Source organism: Podarcis erhardii, assembly GCF_964252035.2.
Source record: "Podarcis erhardii genome assembly, chromosome: Z".
NCBI classification, from domain to species: domain Eukaryota; kingdom Metazoa; phylum Chordata; class Lepidosauria; order Squamata; family Lacertidae; genus Podarcis; species Podarcis erhardii.
The window spans coordinates 11,204,953-11,223,627 of NC_138504.1; the positions used below are offsets into that span (position 1 = coordinate 11,204,953).

General features: G+C 44.4%; 2 protein-coding genes across 3 annotated transcripts in view; one reads left to right on the forward strand and one right to left on the reverse strand.

Moving 5' to 3' along the window:
- ATP1B4 (ATPase Na+/K+ transporting family member beta 4) overlaps positions 1-18,675 on the forward strand; it is an 80,003-nt gene that overhangs the window by 22,917 nt on the left and 38,411 nt on the right. The window contains exon 1 of one of the 2 annotated variants that reach the window (XM_081848139.1): positions 15,286-15,429. The exons of the other annotated variant lie outside the window; for it this stretch is intronic. The gene's annotated coding sequence lies outside the window, so the exon portion shown is untranslated. Of the gene's footprint in view, positions 1-15,285; positions 15,430-18,675 lie in introns of those variants that run through there. 2 annotated transcript variants of the gene reach the window in all.
- TMEM255A (transmembrane protein 255A) overlaps positions 1,005-18,675 on the reverse strand; it is a 32,533-nt gene continuing 14,862 nt past the window's right edge. The window contains exons 3-9 of the mRNA XM_081848165.1: positions 16,895-16,957; positions 14,136-14,225; positions 12,152-12,214; positions 11,178-11,266; positions 7,952-8,111; positions 6,833-6,976; positions 1,005-4,832 (exon numbers count right to left, since the gene is read on the reverse strand). Coding sequence (XP_081704291.1) covers positions 4,674-4,832; positions 6,833-6,976; positions 7,952-8,111; positions 11,178-11,266; positions 12,152-12,214; positions 14,136-14,225; positions 16,895-16,957 — 768 coding nt within the window. The 3' untranslated portion in view covers positions 1,005-4,673. The remainder of the gene's footprint in view (positions 4,833-6,832; positions 6,977-7,951; positions 8,112-11,177; positions 11,267-12,151; positions 12,215-14,135; positions 14,226-16,894; positions 16,958-18,675) is intronic.

An 18,675-nucleotide genomic window follows, 5' to 3' on the forward strand; every position in this document is an offset into this window, starting at 1 on the left:
GCCTTGCTCCAAGTTGATGCATTTGCCCATCTAACCCAGTATCAAGCAGGCATTTTCCCTATCACCTGCTGCTATCTTTATTTAAACTCTAAGCCTGGGATCTGAATGCAAAGAGTGTGCCCTACCACTCATTTATTGGCCCCCCTTATTTTGCTAGCTGTGAAAAGAAGCAGCGTACTTTTCATGTTCACCGTCAAATGCTCCTCTTTGTTACCAGGGCCTTAAATACAAGCAGCTCAGCTCACCTCTCTCCTTCCCTGCCAACCACCCTTTCTTTCCTATGTTCTATGTGCCATTATTTCTGCTTTTGGTCAAAAGCCTGTACTTAAGAATTCTTGCAGTTATTTACAGTGACCAAAATTCAGCTGCAGAAGCGGGATTATAATGGAAGCCATGTTTCTGTGCAAACATGGGGTGGTCTCCCAACATGGTGCCCTCCATATATCATTAGACTACATCTCCCAGTAACCCCTCTGCATTGGCAATGCTGGCTGGGGCTGATAGGAGTTGTAGTCAAACAGCATTTGAAAGGCACCTTGTCTCCTTAAACACTTTGTATAGCTGGGAGTGAAACCCTTTGTACTGCCAGCAGATGAGAGTTCGGGGCCAGGCTGTTTAAGCATGCTGTTCCTTTTAAAAAGCATGCTAGGGTTTGCTGTTCCTACTTGTATTGCTCACCTACTGCCTCCCTTTACAGTATTCCTTGCCCAACCCTCCAAAGCTCCTTCAAGGCCCCCCACCCACCCATATACACAGCTCTTCTGCATCCTTCCAACCCTGCTTTATTCAAACCTCTGCTGTTGTTTATAACCACGATTCTAAAACCTGTCTTCTCCCCTCCTCCACCTTGAATTAATGCAAATCCAGGTTAGGAGGTGCTACACATTCTCTTAATGGGGCTGTATAGTGACAGCCTTACGTTTTTATGTATATAGGCAGATATGCCCTTTATAGGGATAAGAATTTGGGAACCAGCTAACCCCGCCACAAAATGAAAACGTAAACAAAATTCTTAGCATTTTTATTTTTATAAATTATTCCGAGGGCACATGAACCATGTGTGCATTACATTCTCACAAGAAATGGATTTGAAGATGATAATACAGCGCGTGTGACTTCTGTGTTTACATTTACAGGTGATTGCATACACTTCTATCAAAGCTAAAAAGCAACCTGGTCACTAGGGTGGAGATAACTGCTATTTTCTTCATGTAAAAAAAGAGACTTTTTAAAAAGCAGCAAGGACACTGACATAACCATTCCATTTGTTCAGATGTCTTTGGCACTCAATGATAATGAAATCTAAAGGTACTGTGTAGTCTGCTAGAGGCCAGCCCTGTTCTAGAGTAGCCCCTTAAGAGGTTAACACAATTAATGAAATCCTAGCGCAGAGTCAACCCCTCCCACTCCAAAAAGCTCGTGCCCTAAGATATTCTGGAGAAAAGATGGACATGGGGCAAGGAAGTGTTTAACTGCTCTGCTTAAGTTGCTTTGAAACCTGACAAACCTTGAGCAAAGCCCTGCAGAAGGGAATGAGAACACTACAACATTTTGGCAAACCTTGGGCTTATGATGCAAGAGAGCATGCATGAGTTACGCCCGTTTTATATAATGCCGAATGAACTAGAAGCTACACTGGGGAACCTGTGGACTTCAAGATGTTGCTGGACTCCAGCTTTTGGTGTCGCTGATGACGACTGCTGGCTGCAACTGATGGAATTTAGAGTCCAATGCCATCCAACGGGCCACAGGTTCCCCAGCCCTGATGGAAAACATCTCTTAAAATCCTCAGATGATTTTAGGCAATGAATAACTTTTATAGCACATTCCTATCTTTGGCTACTTTGGAATTAAATCTCACCAAGTTTGATTGGGCTTACTGCAAAGTAAGTAGATACAGCCTTGCAGCTTTAGTGTGATGCCGGGGCAGTGGCATTAATGAGAAGAGAAGGTCGAGGCTATTGAAATGCACAACTCTTCAGCTCAGGCTTTTTTTACCACCTGCTTCTGTGACTTTACACAATGAGGTTGGCCTGCAAGATCGGGGAGGTGCAGTCCAGTGTCTGGAGTCTACCATGCTGGCTAACCCTGGTTTGTGCAAAGCATTCTGTGAATCCCAAGCAAACAGGGAACCGGTGAATGAATTGACAAGGTGAGAAGAACATGCTCTAATACCTGTTTTTGTACAACTCTTTCCTCCCCAGAATGAATAGCATACAGTCTCTGGCCACAATCCAGAACAGCACTCAATTGGTGATAGGACACACAAGCTCACAAAGTCTTGAGAGCTCCCTAGTATCAGTATTAAGATGCTTAGCACATATGGGGTAGCCAATGTAGTGCCCTGGAAATGTTGCTGGCCTACAACTATCACTCCAGCAGGCATGGCCAATGGTGTAGAATGAAGTAGCTCAGAAACATCTGGAGGACACACTGGATACCCCTCTATTAAGCAATGCAATGCATGGCTTCCCAAACTCCTCCATCTCCTACAGCTTAAAATACAGACTTGATTAGCTACCATGAAGCAATTACACAATTCAGGTATTTAAATGTTGCAGTAAAATCTCTTTCATGTGTTTTCCTCCCAAATGCCAAGAAGTAGGTTAGGCTGGCGGCTCAGCAGGAATTTGAACCTAGGTCTGCATTGCTGTTTGCAGTGAACCATGGTCCAATTCACCAAACCGGCCACACATACAAAATGCAACTTTCTAAATTGCTAGAGCTGTGAGAGCTAAAAGCTTTCCAATTGCATTGTTCTTTAAAATACTAGTTTTTCTTATTCGGGGCAAATCCCCTTCCTTCAAACTCAGTCGCAAGCAGAAGCAGCCCTTTATAATAAATTCATTAAGGTGTTTGTTTGTTTGTTTAAAAGCAGGAATCTCCGGTCCACTTCAGACTGTGGTGGACTTTGCAAATAAGGGGAGAGATCTGTAAGAAGACACAGTGAACACTCACTAAGGATCTGTGGGTCTTTTTTGGGGGGGGGGGAGACTTGCAATTATATACATACCTGCTTCAAACATTTGAGTGGTCCCTATTAAGATGTATGAGAGACTGCAACATAAAGTGTAAACCAGACCACGATTTCCTAGGATTTGTACAAGCTGAGGATTCTGCATGCAGAGTTGTGTGTCATTTGAAGCTGACTGTGTAAGCCTATGAATAATGCAGGCATGCAGTCTAGGTCTAGCTGCACAGCTTAGAGGACAGTTAATGTTAGCCTCAGTTCCTGATCACCCAAGAGTCCCAAAATGGCTACACCGAACACTCTCTACTTGAGGGACTCCAGTGGTGTGAAGACAGGTGGGGAGCCGCCTCTTCTTGTGGAGGCTGAGCTGCTTGCACTATTTAAACCCCCCTATTTGTGTCAGTTTCACGGGGAGCCGGCCTTATAATGAATCAGAACAATGGTCCATCTAGCTGAGGATTGTGTGTACATTGCCTGGCAGCAGGATTTCAGGCAACGGTTTACACAGTGATGCCAGGGACTGAACCTTGGAACTCCTATACGCAAGGCAAATGCCCTACCACTGAGCAGCAGAAGCAGCCACTGTGAGTACAGAAGACCTCCAGCTGCAGAACTTTAATATAAAATGGGGTGTGGAGGATGAGCTGTAAGGGGTGGGCTTTGGCACCCCCCTTCCCACATCTCTTACATCTGTTTGTTTACATGCAGAGTGCCTGAACACTCAAACAGGGCTTATGTTGCAACAGATGGTGGAAATCCAGTGCTTGATGGTGCTAAGCAGCTTAATTAGCATCCTCTTGCAAGGAAAGAGGGGGAAGTTACATTTGATCATGTGCATCCAGCCAAACTGTGTGGCTTTTGTGCTGTTTACAAGAGCAGAAAATATTTGGCATAGCACCTATTTTTGATTGTGGCTATATTAAAAACCTAACTAGGAAAATAAAGGCCAATTTATATGTATCCATCACCAACATATGTAAAGATAAAAAGTAGTGTGTGAAGCAACTTTTGTTTTTCTACTGTGAGGTAATGCTCACAGAATGTCGCTAGGTGTCAGTAGAATGCCATTTGCCTAACAAACAGCTGCACCTACAGTGACCTTCAATTCCCATTTAAAGGCCTATTTTCAGTGTGCAAAATTAAGGCTTCATATGTCTATTATTATTATTATTATTATTATTATTATTATTATTATTTCCTCCTACTAGTCTAGAGCATTCATTTCATACACTCAAGCTCTTGGGTTCCTCCTTTAAATCTTCACCATCAGCTACATTCCACTCAGCCCAGCAATTTTGTTAAAGAGGAGAAAAGGAATTAGGAACACCAGTTTATCAACACTTTTTGAGAAAAGAAGGGTGTGTCTGATTAGCCACACAGCAATTTCAGCAATTTGCTCAAAGTGACCAAACCCTCAAAGCAACAAGTCCACAGCGGCCAACTAATCATGATGGATTTTGAAGAAGCAAACAGAGCAAGACTGCAGGTGCTGAATGCAGAATTTGTCCCTTCTTGCTGCTGGCACTTAGCATCAATTTGGCCTAGGCCTGGTCTATGGGAAGACTGTTGCAGGGTTCCCCTATTTTAAATGGATTATGTATGCTATGTAATAAGTGTGCCCCCTCTCTCTTCCCCACCCTCCCTCCAGTACAAAAAGGTTTCACAATTAGCCCCAGTGGCACAGTTTCTACCCGTCCTTCCTTCATGGCGTGTAAGGTGGTGGCTTTTCAAAAGGTGGAAAATACGGTGGGGAGTAACGAGGAGGAGCGGTAGGGGACCAGACGTAGCTTGGCGACGGCGACAGCGATAAAGGATCGTCAGAAAGGCCAGATGGTGTGGAGGCCGGGAAGACACTGGAATGCTGCAACGAAAGGGAGAGAGGTGGCTTCAGTATAGAGAAAGCTGCCTCAAGCACAGCCCAATCTTTGGTCCTTCTAGCTTATCATTGTCAACACCACCGTGGGAGGGGGAATCCTCGGCCTGAGAGCCAAATGTGGACTCTAGGCCCCTATTTCTGGCCCTCAGGACTCTACCTGGGCAGGCCTCCCCAGCCCAGGTGATACCTCTTACCTGAGAGCCACTGCCAGTACTGAGCTAGGTGTAGCAGTGACATGACCTGGAATTAAAACAGCTTCCTAGGTCATGCACTTCTGAACTATATACAGTGGTATCTTCTTTTGAGTCCGGGATCTGTTCCAGAGCCCCAGACACTCAACAAAAGGGATGCTCGATAAAGCGCCGTTTTGCGCATGCGCGTCGAGTGGTTTGCACTTCTGCGCATAAGTGCAGTTTAGCGCTTCTGCGCATGCGCAAGCAGCAAACTCGGAAGCAACCTGTTGCAGTACTTCCGGGTTTGCTGCGGACATTCGCCAAAATGGATAGTCGACGGGGGCGGATGTTCGCGGAGGTATTACTGTATATAAATTCCTGCTTCATAGAACTGTAGAGTCAGAAGGGACCACAAGGGTCATCTAACGCTGTGCAATGCAGGAATCTTTCTGCACAATGTGGGGCTTGAACCCACCAGCCTGAGATGAAGCGTTTCATGCTCTGCTGACTGAGCTATCCCAGTAGCCTGGTAGCCCAGTTTGAGGTCCTTACAAGAATTCCACCCATGGCAAGGCGCTGGTTGTTACCTTTTACGACCTGGCTATGAGGCATTTCAAGGAGAGTTTATATCGCCTCCCCCGCTAGGGCATGTTGAATTTTTCAGCTTTTGAATTCCAGAATGAGGGGTGCTAAAAAGTTGTAACATGGCTTGGGAATTCAAAAGATGTTTTGGTTAAATTAATATAATTTAGTTTCGCTTGGTTAAGTAAAAATGTGTGTAAAATTGCATAGAAATCATTAAAAGAGACTGTCAAGTACTTGCAGTTATACTGTATGTTTATATTATTTGTATTTATTATTCCTTTTGTTCAGCACTTCCTGACATTTTCGGAAGGTAAAATTAGAATTCTTTGGTTTTCCGAAAGCAGTTTATGTGCTGCTTCATCAGGCACAGACTTGCCAAGCTAAATGTTGTCCAATCACAAAACTAATAGCAGATTTGAATTCCTCACACCCCCAAAACACATATTTAAGACTTCAGCTTACTGAAGAAATTTGTAAAAATTAAGTTTCATGCCCTACTCCCCCATGTCAGCTTCAAGGACCAACTTGGTGAAATATGAAGATCATCGCAGGAAGAGGAGGATCAATTTACCCCAGCAGTGAGAACCCTGGTGCCCTCCATATTAGAACTATAGAATCCAACTCTGGGCAATACAGGAATGTTTTGCCCAACGTGGGGTTCAAACCCACAACTCTGGGATAAAGGCTGGAACTACATCGATCTTTTAAACATTATTAGGAAGATATTAAAAGTAACGTTCTATAACGTTTAACATGCATTCCCTCTTTGCCAGCACCCTCTGGTGTCACATTTTAATAGCACATTTTAAACGTTATAAACCATGAGAGTAGATCTGCCCAAAGAGTCTCATGCTCTATCGACTGAGCTAAACTCCCATCATTCCTTGATTGTCAGCCATATCATCTGGGAGCTGATGGGAGTTGAAGCCGCATAACAACTGAAGGCCCACAGGTTCTCTACAATTATACAGGCTGAAACTGAGCAGAAAAGTGAAATTTGTTTCACCACACCTGCAAAAAAACAAGGTAAAATTTGGAGCCAGGAACAGAGGCGAAATGACAGCAAGACGAAGGCAAAATAGTTTTCTCTCCTCCAAAAGATGGAACACAAAAGATTGCATAGAAAAAAGAGGCAGTTGTAACATAACTGCTTGATGGTGCACCCCCTCTGTAAAAAAAGCAGATTGATCTCTTAAGTAAGCACAGCAGCCATTTGACCCAACATACCTGGAAGTCATATGCTGAATACGGTGGCAGGTGAGGCGTGCTGTGGTAATATGTATTGTATGACGTCACCTGGGGTCTCGAGTAGTAAGATACAGTGGGCCGTGCATTCTCAACTGTGCAGTTTATAGCAGGAAGTGAGGGAGTCTATGAACACAATGGAAAACGGAAAACTCACTTAGCTTGTGGTCCATTTATTCAAATGGCCAGAGGAGATCAGAATACTGCAAGAGAAATGGGAGAAATACAGATCTTGCCTGTACACTACGATCTACCTCAGGAGTCCTTCTGAAGTGTCCCGCTGTGGGGAACCTCCTTCTCATTTGGGCAGCTGGGCTGCTCTTCCCAAACCACACCCACCAGCCCCACCCCTTGACATCCTATATGACATCAGGTACATGGCTGTAAAAAGCAGGGTTGAAATATCCCTGTACATCATCTGAAATGGGGGGAGCTCAGTCCTGGTTGGTTCAGGTGTGTAAGGAACTCTCCTCTGCACCCAAATCCTGCAGAATGTAAGACTGGATCCCTCTGCCCATTAGCTAATGCATGGGGGAGTTCAAATGCCTTTACTCTGTGGGCCAACTCTGACAGGTGGGTGGGATGATCTACCCGAGATCAATAGGATGACAGAAGATGGAGAAGGTGTGCAGTCACGCTCACCTGTCAAAGCTGGCCTGCAGGTGGGAGGATATAATTATCTGACTTGCCAAGACAAAAAGATTCCCCACCCATGAGTTTGGTCATCATGCACAAGAGATATGGCCTTTCCTACAGTGGCTCCGAAAACTACGCAACTCCTTCCTGATGAACTTGAACCTTGCCACTTGAATTCTGGCATTTAGAGAGGCCACAAAGCCTTTCCCACTTCATGGCTGCCTTTAATAGCTACCAAAAAATGTCTCGTCACCTTTAACTGGTGCCCACCCAAAATTGCTCTGGTCTCCAGAGCAGCTTCTAATTTTTAATCTCTCTATCTTCTGCTGTGTCTGTCTATTTGTCCTTTGTCTCTCATTCCTTTGCACACCACATGGTGAGCACATAGCTCTAAAAAGTGACACAACACACTTGAAATAAATAAAAAATTATACTTGTCTATGTTTCCTATGGACATCCTCTTACCATATCTTTAAAGCCTCCTAGGATTGCAGCGGTGATGATCCCGAGAAACAAGCCCACAATGTTCAAAATGGTTGCTGACCAGAGCAGGTGGTAAAGGTGAATGATATCTTGGCAGCTGCTGACGTCAATGTACTCGTAATAACCACCGGAAATCTCCACTCTGTTCAATCCAAAGAAAGGCAAAACATCTTTCAGAAAGGCAAAACATCTTTCAGTAGATAATCATTTTGGGACACCTTTGCTAGAGGGACGTAAGAACATAAAAGAGTCCTGCAGAACTACTGTTTGGGGGGCAGGCAGGTATGGGGGTCTCCCTGGTCTTGAATGGGGTAACTGTGCCCCTGAAGGACCAGGTGCACAGCCTGGGAGTCATTTTGGACTCACCGCTGTCCATGGAGGCGCAGGTCAGTTCTGTGTCCAGGGCAGCTGCCTAGCAGCTCCATCAGGTACGTAGGCTGAGACCCTATCTGTCTGCAGACTGTCTCGCAAGTGTGGTGCATGATCTGGTTATCTCCTGCTTCGACTACTGCAACGTGCTCTCTGTGGGACTACCTTTGAAGGTGACCCGGAAACTACAACTAATCCAGAATGCAGCATCTAGACTGATGACTGGAAGTGGCCACCGAGACCATATAACACCGGTCTTGAAAGACCTACATTGGCTTCCAGTACGTTTCCAAGCACAATTCAAAGCATTGGTGCAGACTTTTAAAGCCCTAAATGGCCTCGGCCCAGTATACCTGAAGGAGCGTCTCCACCCCAGTCGTTCAGCCTGGACACTTGAGGTCCAGCTCCAAGGGCCTTCTGGCGATTCCCTCAGTGAGAAGTGAGGTTACAGGGAACCAGTCAGAGGGCCTTCTTGGTAGTGGTGCATGCCCTGTGGAACTCCCTCCCAACAGATGTCAAGGAAATAAACAACTATCAGACTTTTAGAAGACATCTGAAGGCAGCCCTGTTTAGGGAAGTTTTTGATGTCTGATGTTTTATCATGTTTTTAATATTCTGTTGGGAACTACCCAGAGTGGCTGGGAAAACCCAGCCAGATGGGCGGGGTATAAATAAGTTATTGGTATTGTTATTTGGCCAAAGGCCCATCTGGTCCTACATCCTCTTCTCATAGATGCCTGTGGGAAGCCCGCAAGCAAGACCTGGCTGCAACAGAGCTCTCCCCACCTGTAATTCGCAACAATTCATATTCAGAGACCCCTTGCCTCCAACCGTAGAGGTAGGTTTAAGCCATAGCAGTTAGCAACCATTGGCAGAACTACACTCCTTCACAGAGTGCAAAGTTAAAAGAATAGGATTTGCTGTCACAAGTTGTGTGGTGATGGCCACCAACCTATATGGGTTTTAAAGGGGGTTTAGGCCAATTCATGGAAGATAAAAGTTATCAATGATTACTAATCAAGGTGGTTAAGTGCCATCTTTAGGATCAGGGGGAGCATGTCTCTAGATAACATTTGCTTGAGATGGAGAACAATGGAAGATGGTTTATTGCCTTTTGTGCTCTGCATCTGTGCTTCCTAGAGGCACTTGACTGCCTACTGTAGAAAACAGGGAGTTGGATGTGTTAAGCCAGGTATGGGGAACCACTGGCCTTCCAGATGTTCCCAAACTACAACCCCCATCAGCTGCAGCAAGCATGACAAAACGCCAGGGGTGATGGGAGTTTAATTCAGCAAAATCTGCAGGGACAAAGGTTCCCCACACCTGATATAAGCCTTGGTCTTTTCCAGCAGGGGCTCTTCTTATATCACTGTATCATTTTCTCTCCATGGTAAATTTATAGTATTTCAGGAGGGCCTTTGGGGACCAGTTAGTCTTTCTGTTGCAAAAAAAAGGAGTCCATTGTGGATTTTTCTGCTGCTCTGGTTTCAGATGGCTGTGATTGTTTAACATTAAAAACAGCTATCTAACAGGGTTTTTTTTGCACTTTCAAGTGTTCAAATCTTTTCACAAACATCATTTAACTGTAATCCTTACAACAACCTTGTAAGGTAAATCAGTGCTATTTTCCCCATTTTGCAGATGTGGGGAATAAGGCACATGACAACGCTGCTAGTCTCTGGTCACTTAGTGAGTCCACAAGTTTGAACCAAGGACTTTTGGATCTGCAGCTCAGGCTGCAACCCTATACCCTAGGGGTGGGGAATCTTCTTGGGCCAGATCTTTATCTCCCTCTACCCTGTGGGCCAACTTTGACAGCACCAGTTAATTACCTAATTTCATAATGATGCTTACCCAACCTTGGTAGGTTGCATTAAACCCTCCTGGCTTTAAGTAAACCACCAAGAACAGTAAACAGAAAAAGGTACAGAGGGACAATCTGACTTTGCAGGCTGCCAGCTGAATGACATGACCCACTAAAAGTTATCTCTATAGCACAAAGCTCAGACCTCATTTGCACTTTACACTTAAAGCAGTATAATGCCACTTTAGTCATCGCTTGCCTCTAGGAATCCTGGGACCTGTTGTTTGTTAAAGGTGCTGAGAGTTGCAAGGAAACCCCTATTCCCCTCACAGAACTATCATCCCCAGAGAAGTCTAATAAGCAATCCCTTTCCCCAAAGAATTCTGGGAAGTGGAGCTCTGTGAGGGGAATAGGGTTCTCCTAACAACTCTCAGGGACGTGGGTGGTGCTGTGGTCTAAACCACGGAGCCTCTTGGGCTTGCCGATCAGAAGATTGGTGGTTTGAATCCCCACAACGGGATGAGCTCCCATTGCTCTGTCCCAGCTCCTGCCAACCTAGCAGTTCAAAAGCATGCCAATGCAAGTAGATAAATAGGTACCACTGCGGCAGGAAAGTAAACGGCGTTTCCGTGTGCTGCTCTGGTTTCGGTGTTCAGTTGTGCCAGAAGCGGCTTAGTCATGCTGGCCACATGACCCAGAAAAACTGTCTGCAGACAAACGCTGGCTCCTTCGGCCTGTAAAGCAAGATAAGCGCTGCAACCCCAGAGTCATCTGCGACTGGACTTAACGGTCAGGGTTCCTTTACCTTTACCTTTTAACAACTCTCAGTGCTGTTAACAAATTACATTTCCCAGGATTCTTTGGGGGAAAGCCACAGCTGTTTAAAGTGGAGTGATACTGTTTTAAATGTCTAGTGCAGATAGGGTCTCAGCCTGAAACAACTCCTTCATACTCAAGACTGCAGGATTGACCCAGGGGCTTGAGCTCCCCCATTTCACTCTCTGCCTACAGGTGAGGCTTTTCCATGCCACTCACCTCCCACAGTTGTAGAGGTCGCAGCAGAAGCAGGTGTTGCCTTTGATCTTGGGCGTGCAGGGACTGCGGTGCTGGGGGTGGCAGACTGCCTGTTTGAACAACAGAGACAGGGCTTACAGAAGCTGAAGACCATCTCTTTCTGGAATTGGCAGGTTTGCTCCTACAGCATTTCCAGAAGCCTGTTTCTGATTTGTACCACTTCTGCTTAATTGCAAGTGCGAGAGCATGCGTCTGAATGCTCCCACGCCACAAACAGTAAACAAAAAAATGTCACTACAGACCTTCATCCCTAGCACATCAAGAAGATATCTTATATAAACTATTTCCCCTGAGACAAACTTTTCAATATGCACTGATTTTATTTTTTAACGCAGAGGAGCATGTGCTTTCCTCCCCCTGTAGTCGTGCACTCTAGAAACATCATTTTTTGTTTATGAGAACAAGATTTCTGAAGGGCTGGAAAAGTTTGGTACCTGCAGACCAGACAGGTGGAGTATTTGAACAGGCAACTTTAGAGATCAACAAATCTGCCAATTTGGGTTTTTCTCTCTTCTCAATTTTCCAGTTCAGTTCTCCGTGTTTCTGCATCCTGTTTTTTTTTTAAAGTCCTCTCAAAAATGTAGTGCAATTTTGTCCTAACATGCACATTTTTGTAGACAATTTTGTCTAATATACACATTTTTGCAAAGCAATATTATACATTATTTCTGCACATTTCAAAATGCACACTTTCCCTTAACATGCACATTTTTTTTTTTACACAATTATTTGGTTGGAGAATTGCATCCCAACATTTGGAGAAGTGCAGATTTCAAAGGATGGCTGTGTTTCAGTTCGTGTATTGTTTTAGAAAGGATGAATTAGGTAGGTTTGCATTAAAATTCCAGCCAAACTGCATTTCTCCCCCATTTAACACCCAGAATTTCCTGCCCACTCATGTTGCAGAAACTGAGGGAGCAGGAGCAGTGACCCACCTCTGGCTGAGCTGTGCTTTTGGAATAGTAGTGACATCGTCCTGCATACAGTGGCCTGAGATCCTGTTAAAAAAAAAAGGTAAGAAAAATAGTAGGGTAGAGTTTTAAAAAAATGAAAAAAGAGGAAGTGAATCAACCTTTTTTTTTTTTTTTTTTTTTGCTGAAACAGTGGGCAGATGCTCAAATTAACCATATTTTCAGACATCCTACCGCCTGCTTGAAGGAAGCACAAAGGAAAACGACACCCAGTAGTGTGCAAGAACATAAGAACAGGCCTGCGGGATCAGGCCAAAGTCCACCCTCCTGAGTGCTATCTGCAGCTGCTAGGGTTCCCTCTTTTTCCAGGACATGTCCTCTTTTTCATGAGTATGTACAATGAGAGTCGTCATGGCGATCCACAGTTGAAAGTAGAAGTCGGCAAATGTGTCCTCTATTTTTTTGCTCTTCAAAATATGGCAACCCATAACACTACAATACCACTAAGCACTTTAAACAGCCATGGCTTCCCCCAAAGAATTCTGGGAGCTGTAGTTTGCTAAGGGTGCTGGGAGTTTTTAGGAGACCCTGCTATTTCCCACACAGAGCTACAACTCCCACAATTCACTGGGAAAAGGTACTTCCTCCATTCTCAACCTCTTTTTTATCACTTTGAAAAGCTCTTTGTTTGGGCTTTTATTGCACATTACAGCCTCCTTAATGGTTAATATCAGGAAAAGCCTCTGCAGTGCCCTTCAGCCAAGCAAGAGATGAGTGCAATAGCACCCTCCTCATTGGTGCTCCCCAGCAACAGATACTTCTGATACTGGAGTACTCTTGTGGGACACTCTTATGTTATAGCAGAACAAAAGTGGCACAGAAACAACAAGGCAATGGAATATTTGTGGTTTGAAAAATGTGAGAAAGGCAGCCTGATATAACTAGTATGTTTAGCTCTAGTTAGTGCATGAAGGAGTAAAGACTGTTGTTCCTAAAAGTGACCAGGTCACTTCCGCTAACTTCCTAACACAAAGAAAAGCTGGATTCTGCATCTCAATGCAAACTGATAGGCGTCTGTAGAACTTTGCATTTTATCTTGCTATTATAACTACTTCGCATAACTTATTTTGATTCTGCTAGTCATAGCAAGGGGCAAGCTGCTATAGCAGGCACTGACTTCACCCCCCAAATGCTAGAGATGTTAAACCTGTAGCTGAATGAGGTGGTAAAATAGGCTATACCACTTCTGTGTGTGTGTGTGTGTATGTGTGTTTGTGTCACATTTTGAAATGCTTTTTCCTCTACAATGAAAACAAAAACACACTATGCAAATAGAAAACCAGCAAAGCAGACTGGGCTGGGCTATCACCTTTCTCCCTGGTGTGTTAGGTTAAGGATTTTTTTTTATTTGTAAGGTTTTTTTTTTAAAAAAAATAGAAGGTAAGTGTTAAAAATTGGCACCTCCTCATCTGAAGCCTGAAATGGAACACCCTATGCTTCGAACCAGGGGACCAACTTGGGCCCCAGGATATGGATGGCCAGCACACCAATGTGACTTCATGACATCATGTTGAAATGTGATGTCATGATGCCCCGCAGCCTCAGAACCTGACTTCCAGTGGCACTGCAAGCCAGGTTCCCAGACCTCACAAGGCGTTGGACAGCATCTCCAAGGTCTCGGATGTGACTTCCTCTGCTTTGCAAAGCCCTGGAAGTTGCATCAGGGGGCCTGCAGTGGGTGCTGAGCACCCACAACCAAATTTTTGCTGCCAACTCATTCCATTGCATGCATAGGCCAGGTCTCATGAGGTCCCCTGGACTCCCCACTGAGCAATGCCCACATGCTTTCAGGCATGTTCATTGCCATGACCAAGAAACTGGATTATGCACACAAATCCTTTATTTTGTGCTTTCCCACAGCTCTCTCTGGCGTGCAAGTATGCAGCCCTGCTCACAAGCATGGAGGACGTGGCAACGCAGTCACATATCGCAGTCGGCTGCTACTCACTATGTGCCTGGCAGCAAACACACCATCCACAATGGCACAACAGAAGGCAGCGATGACGCCAAAGCTGATGAACACGATTGAAGCAACCAGCTGTGGGAAAAGATAAAGCTACATGGAATCATCTGCTTCTATATTTTAAAAAAACATGCAAGGTTTTGCCCTATCCCCGATTATATTTTCTGGAGTTGCTGATTTATTGATATGCTGGCTGACAACTGCTTATTCCTTTTTTAAGCAGGTTTGTATAGTTTAATAACCCAGATCAATCTGCTAATAGGAGCTAATGGTTAGATTTCTGCTGCCTGAAATATCCTTTAAAATATTAATGTTTGGATATAAATGACAAGAAAATCACAGTATTTTTTTAAATAAAAAAAACACATACCACAATACATCTATGCATATGATTCTTAAACACTCTCCATCCCAATAAATAATTAATAAACATTCAATGTGTACACAATTTCTTATTTTCATGAAAAAGCTATTGCTATTATTTAATATTATCATACAAAAATAGATTACAGTAATAAGCAACTACATTTTGACCTAGTGAACAGGAGAGGAGAAACTTCGGCCCTCCAAGTATTGCTAAACTACAACTCCCATCAACCCTACCAAGTCTGGCCATGATGGGAGTTGTACTTCAACAACATCAGCAGGGCCAGAGAGTTCCCCACACCTACTCTGGAGGTCAGTTTCTAATGCTGTTTGTCCTTCTTTAGTTGTCATTTTTTTAAAAGACATATAGGTAATCTACTCCCCTCCACAAGATTCTCAAGTCTTGTTTTATATCTTTGGCTAACGAGTCCCCAAAGCCATAGTTTTCTTGATCAATCATCATGGCAGCTTGGTCAAGTACTTTAATTGCTCATAGAGCTTTCTCAGTAAAGTTTTTTTAAAAAAGGCTTCCATGAGCCCTTTCTCTATGTAATACCTACAAATAATAGAGGCTCCCTTCAGCTCAATGCTACAGCAATTGCAAAGGCATGTGTGCAAAATGCTATTCTCCCAAGTTTTGGGAGGGTTAGGACTGGAAGCATTGTCCCAAGACTGTGGTTGGCAAAAGGGAAAGAGCCAGTGTCTTGAGCTGATGACAGAAGACAGAGGAATGGAATTCTGAAAGCACAACTCGGAATGCAAGATGGAACGGAATGACCAAGATTAGCTGATCCCTGCATGACTCCTGCAGCCTGGGCAACCGGCCACTGAGGAAGACTACTGGGGCAGCATCCCCTGGGGCTGCCAGGCCACTGCTGTTCCACCTGACTACTTCCTGATTACCTGCCCCAAGGTACTTGCATTATTACATAGAACTACTGCTTCTCTGTCACAACGGGTGGTTTACACAGTTTAAGAGAAGAGCTGTGGGTCAGGAAAATGGGGGGAGAAGGGAAGGAAAGCAAGCCGATTCAAGATACTGGCTGTTTCACAATGTTATTATAAGCGAAATAGTTATATAGTGGAGCTCCAGGAGTCAGTTCTGGGAAGAGAAGGGGCCTAGAAGTGACCGTTTATTTGATTATTTTGACATAACAGCAGAGATCGGATTCCAAAAGCTGCTTATGCCAATGAAAACCCCAGAAGAGATATATACAACCACTGGGGTTACACAGATGTCTTTCTTTTTATGTATGGCGGCCTCTTCAGGCCTGTGGCAGTTGATGACATAGTCTGGATTCTAGACTCCTCCCTATAGAGCAGTGGTGAGGGACCTATGGCCTTCGGAGATGTTGCTGGACTCCATCAACCCCAGCCGGCATGACCAATGATCAGGGATGATGGGAGCTGTGGCCCAACATCTGGACGGCTAGAGTTCCCCCCACTGTGGCTCCAGGGAGAGGGATTTGCAGGTGGACTCGGGGTTGGCCTGGCTGATCTTCAGGTTGCTAACCCACAGAAAGCAGCCGTTCAACAGGGAGGGCCCTGCTGGACCACTTTCCCCTGAGGTGCAGCCTGATGGAACTGCTGCCAACGAAGGAAATGGGAAATGGATAGCTCTGAATAGGTCCGAGTTGAGTTAATGGGGTAACCACCTGGCTGGGGCTCTGGCTTTGCTCCCTGCTTCTCAGACCCATCCATCTGGGGAAAGGTGGTGGCCTTGTTTAAGGGTTAGTGCCAGAGGGACCACTTTTGGGTTCCACGGGCACCTTGGCAAACCACAGCGAAGCACACAGCTCAATCTGTTGGCAACCTCTGGCTTGAGGAAATGCTGAGCTTTTTAGGAGAAGCGTTGCTTCTGCTTCAATGCTTTTGCTGTCTTTTATTATCTGCTGTTGATTTTTATTGCTGTACATTATTTCTAATGCTTGCAAGTCACCCAGGAAATATTTATTGAGGGGAGGCTATAAACATTTTAATAGATAAATACTTTGGTCTACGACATGCTTTGCAAGCAAAAGAATAGCTAGGTCTAGTTCCCAATACCTCCAGTTGAAAGGATCAGGTTAATAGGTGGTTACCTCTTCAGACCTTGTAGAGCTACTGCTAGTCAGAGCAGACATTACCAAGGTAGATGGGGATCAGTGGTCTCAGGTAGCTTCCAATGTTCATTAGGTGAATCCATGTATCTCAGTGACAGAGTACACCCTTTGCACTCAGAGAGCCCTGGGTTCAGTTACTGGTACCACCTGGTAGGGTTGGGAAGGACCCTGGCCTGAGAGACCAGGCGAACTGCTGCCAGTCAGTGTGAGGAATATTGAGCCAACATGACAGTTAACTTAACATGACAGTAACTTTACAACTGTTACAAAACTTACCATTTGCCTTTTATTTTCTATCAAATTTGATCCAATAATTCCAAGAAATGACCCAAAGCCAAGCTGAAAGGCAAGGTTTTAAAAAATGTTTTAGATCTTTTAGAAGCTATCCATTTTAACCATTTAGTACAGATGCAGAATTAGAAACCAGGGTTGGGGAGGGGGGGGGGAGACCACACACCACATATTCAGTCAGAAACCTTAAAAATCTGAGGATATTTTTTAAAAAAGAAACAAAACAAAAAACCAGAATCACCGAAATATTGCAACAGTATTCCTGATTTTTACCAGTGGAAGTAAATCATGTAATAAAGAGATTTTAGAAATTAGGCAAAATGAATGCAAAAATAATTTTTAATGCAGGTTGGCGGCAATAATGCAGCAATGGTCTTACAAATGATTGACATAACTGGAGCAGCCAACTGAAGCAGACTTCCGATTGAGTCAAGGACTTCTTATTCATACATTTCTTATGCTACCTGCTTAATAAATGTAGTTGGCAGGCACCACCAATCTCAGAGCCATCACATGGATCTGGCAGTAGCATAAAAACTATCCCACCGCTGGCAGAATTTTTGGTCTTTTTTCTGTACCAAAGCAACAGCTATTGCTACCTGTGATGCTGCTTCCACAGGAGGATGAGAACAGCTTTAATCAGCTCAGCTACACAAGCTGCTGTTTACTGGGAACCCAGAAAGACAGGCATGCCAGGTATTAGGGGCAACACAGCAGAACAGAGCCAGGTGCTTGCCTCAAACAGCTCTTCCGATTCTCAACTTTGACCTCTGGGTGCAAGAGTAGGAAAGGATGAGGTTGTAAAGAAGAGGAGGATTCTGCAGACCTCTTTGCAGAAACTAATATGATCCTAACATGGGTTCATCCTGTTCTATCCTCTCATCAAGCAATAACTTGCATGCATAAATGTGCAATCACTAGTTGATTGTCACAGACAGGGTTTTCATACCAGCCAAGGAAGAAACGCTTCCTTGCTGAAACAGTTCACACATGTCTCGATGAGCATAAACACATGACGTATGTGCACATGTAAACCGAACCTGCTGGCACTATGTGCTGATTAGTAAACACCACTGCTACTTGAGAATTAAAACTTCAGGGTGGCCAAGATCCCTGTAGACAGGTGTAACCTTCCGCTCAGTGAGTAGTGCATGAGGTGTCTTAGTGCAAGTTGCTTATTCACCCCAATTGTGATGGGCTGCCTTGCCTTGTCATCCTCTATATAGTTAGTGATTATGGATGGGGGCGGGGAGAAGAATTCAGTGCAGCACTAAGTTCAAGTCCCTTAGTGGTGCACTAGTTGCGCAAGCGTAATATCTGACACAGGATATGGTGCAGCAAGTTCTCATGGCTGATCACAGAATAGTCTTCTGTTGCCCCAATACATCCTGTTGCATAACAAGTTTCTCCTAGCAAAACTGTTGCATAGGACATCATGTTATGCAACCATTATTCTCACCCTTGTACTAGCACATCATCCTCGGACAGAGAACACTGAATCCAGATATGGATTCCATCTGCCTGTGCATCTAATTACCCATAACCTGGGTCATTTGCCGGTCACAGTGGTTGCTTAGTGAGCTGTCCATCCACCAGAGCGTATAAGTGCCAAAATGCTCTTAATGGAATAAATTAGCAAAAAGCCCATGATGGATGACAGATCCATGGGACATGATTGAAGGAGCGAAGCGTTATTAAGGGCAGGGTAACCCTGTGTCAAAGGGTAGTTTTATTTTTCACTGTTGCAAATGTTCTCAAATGCGGCA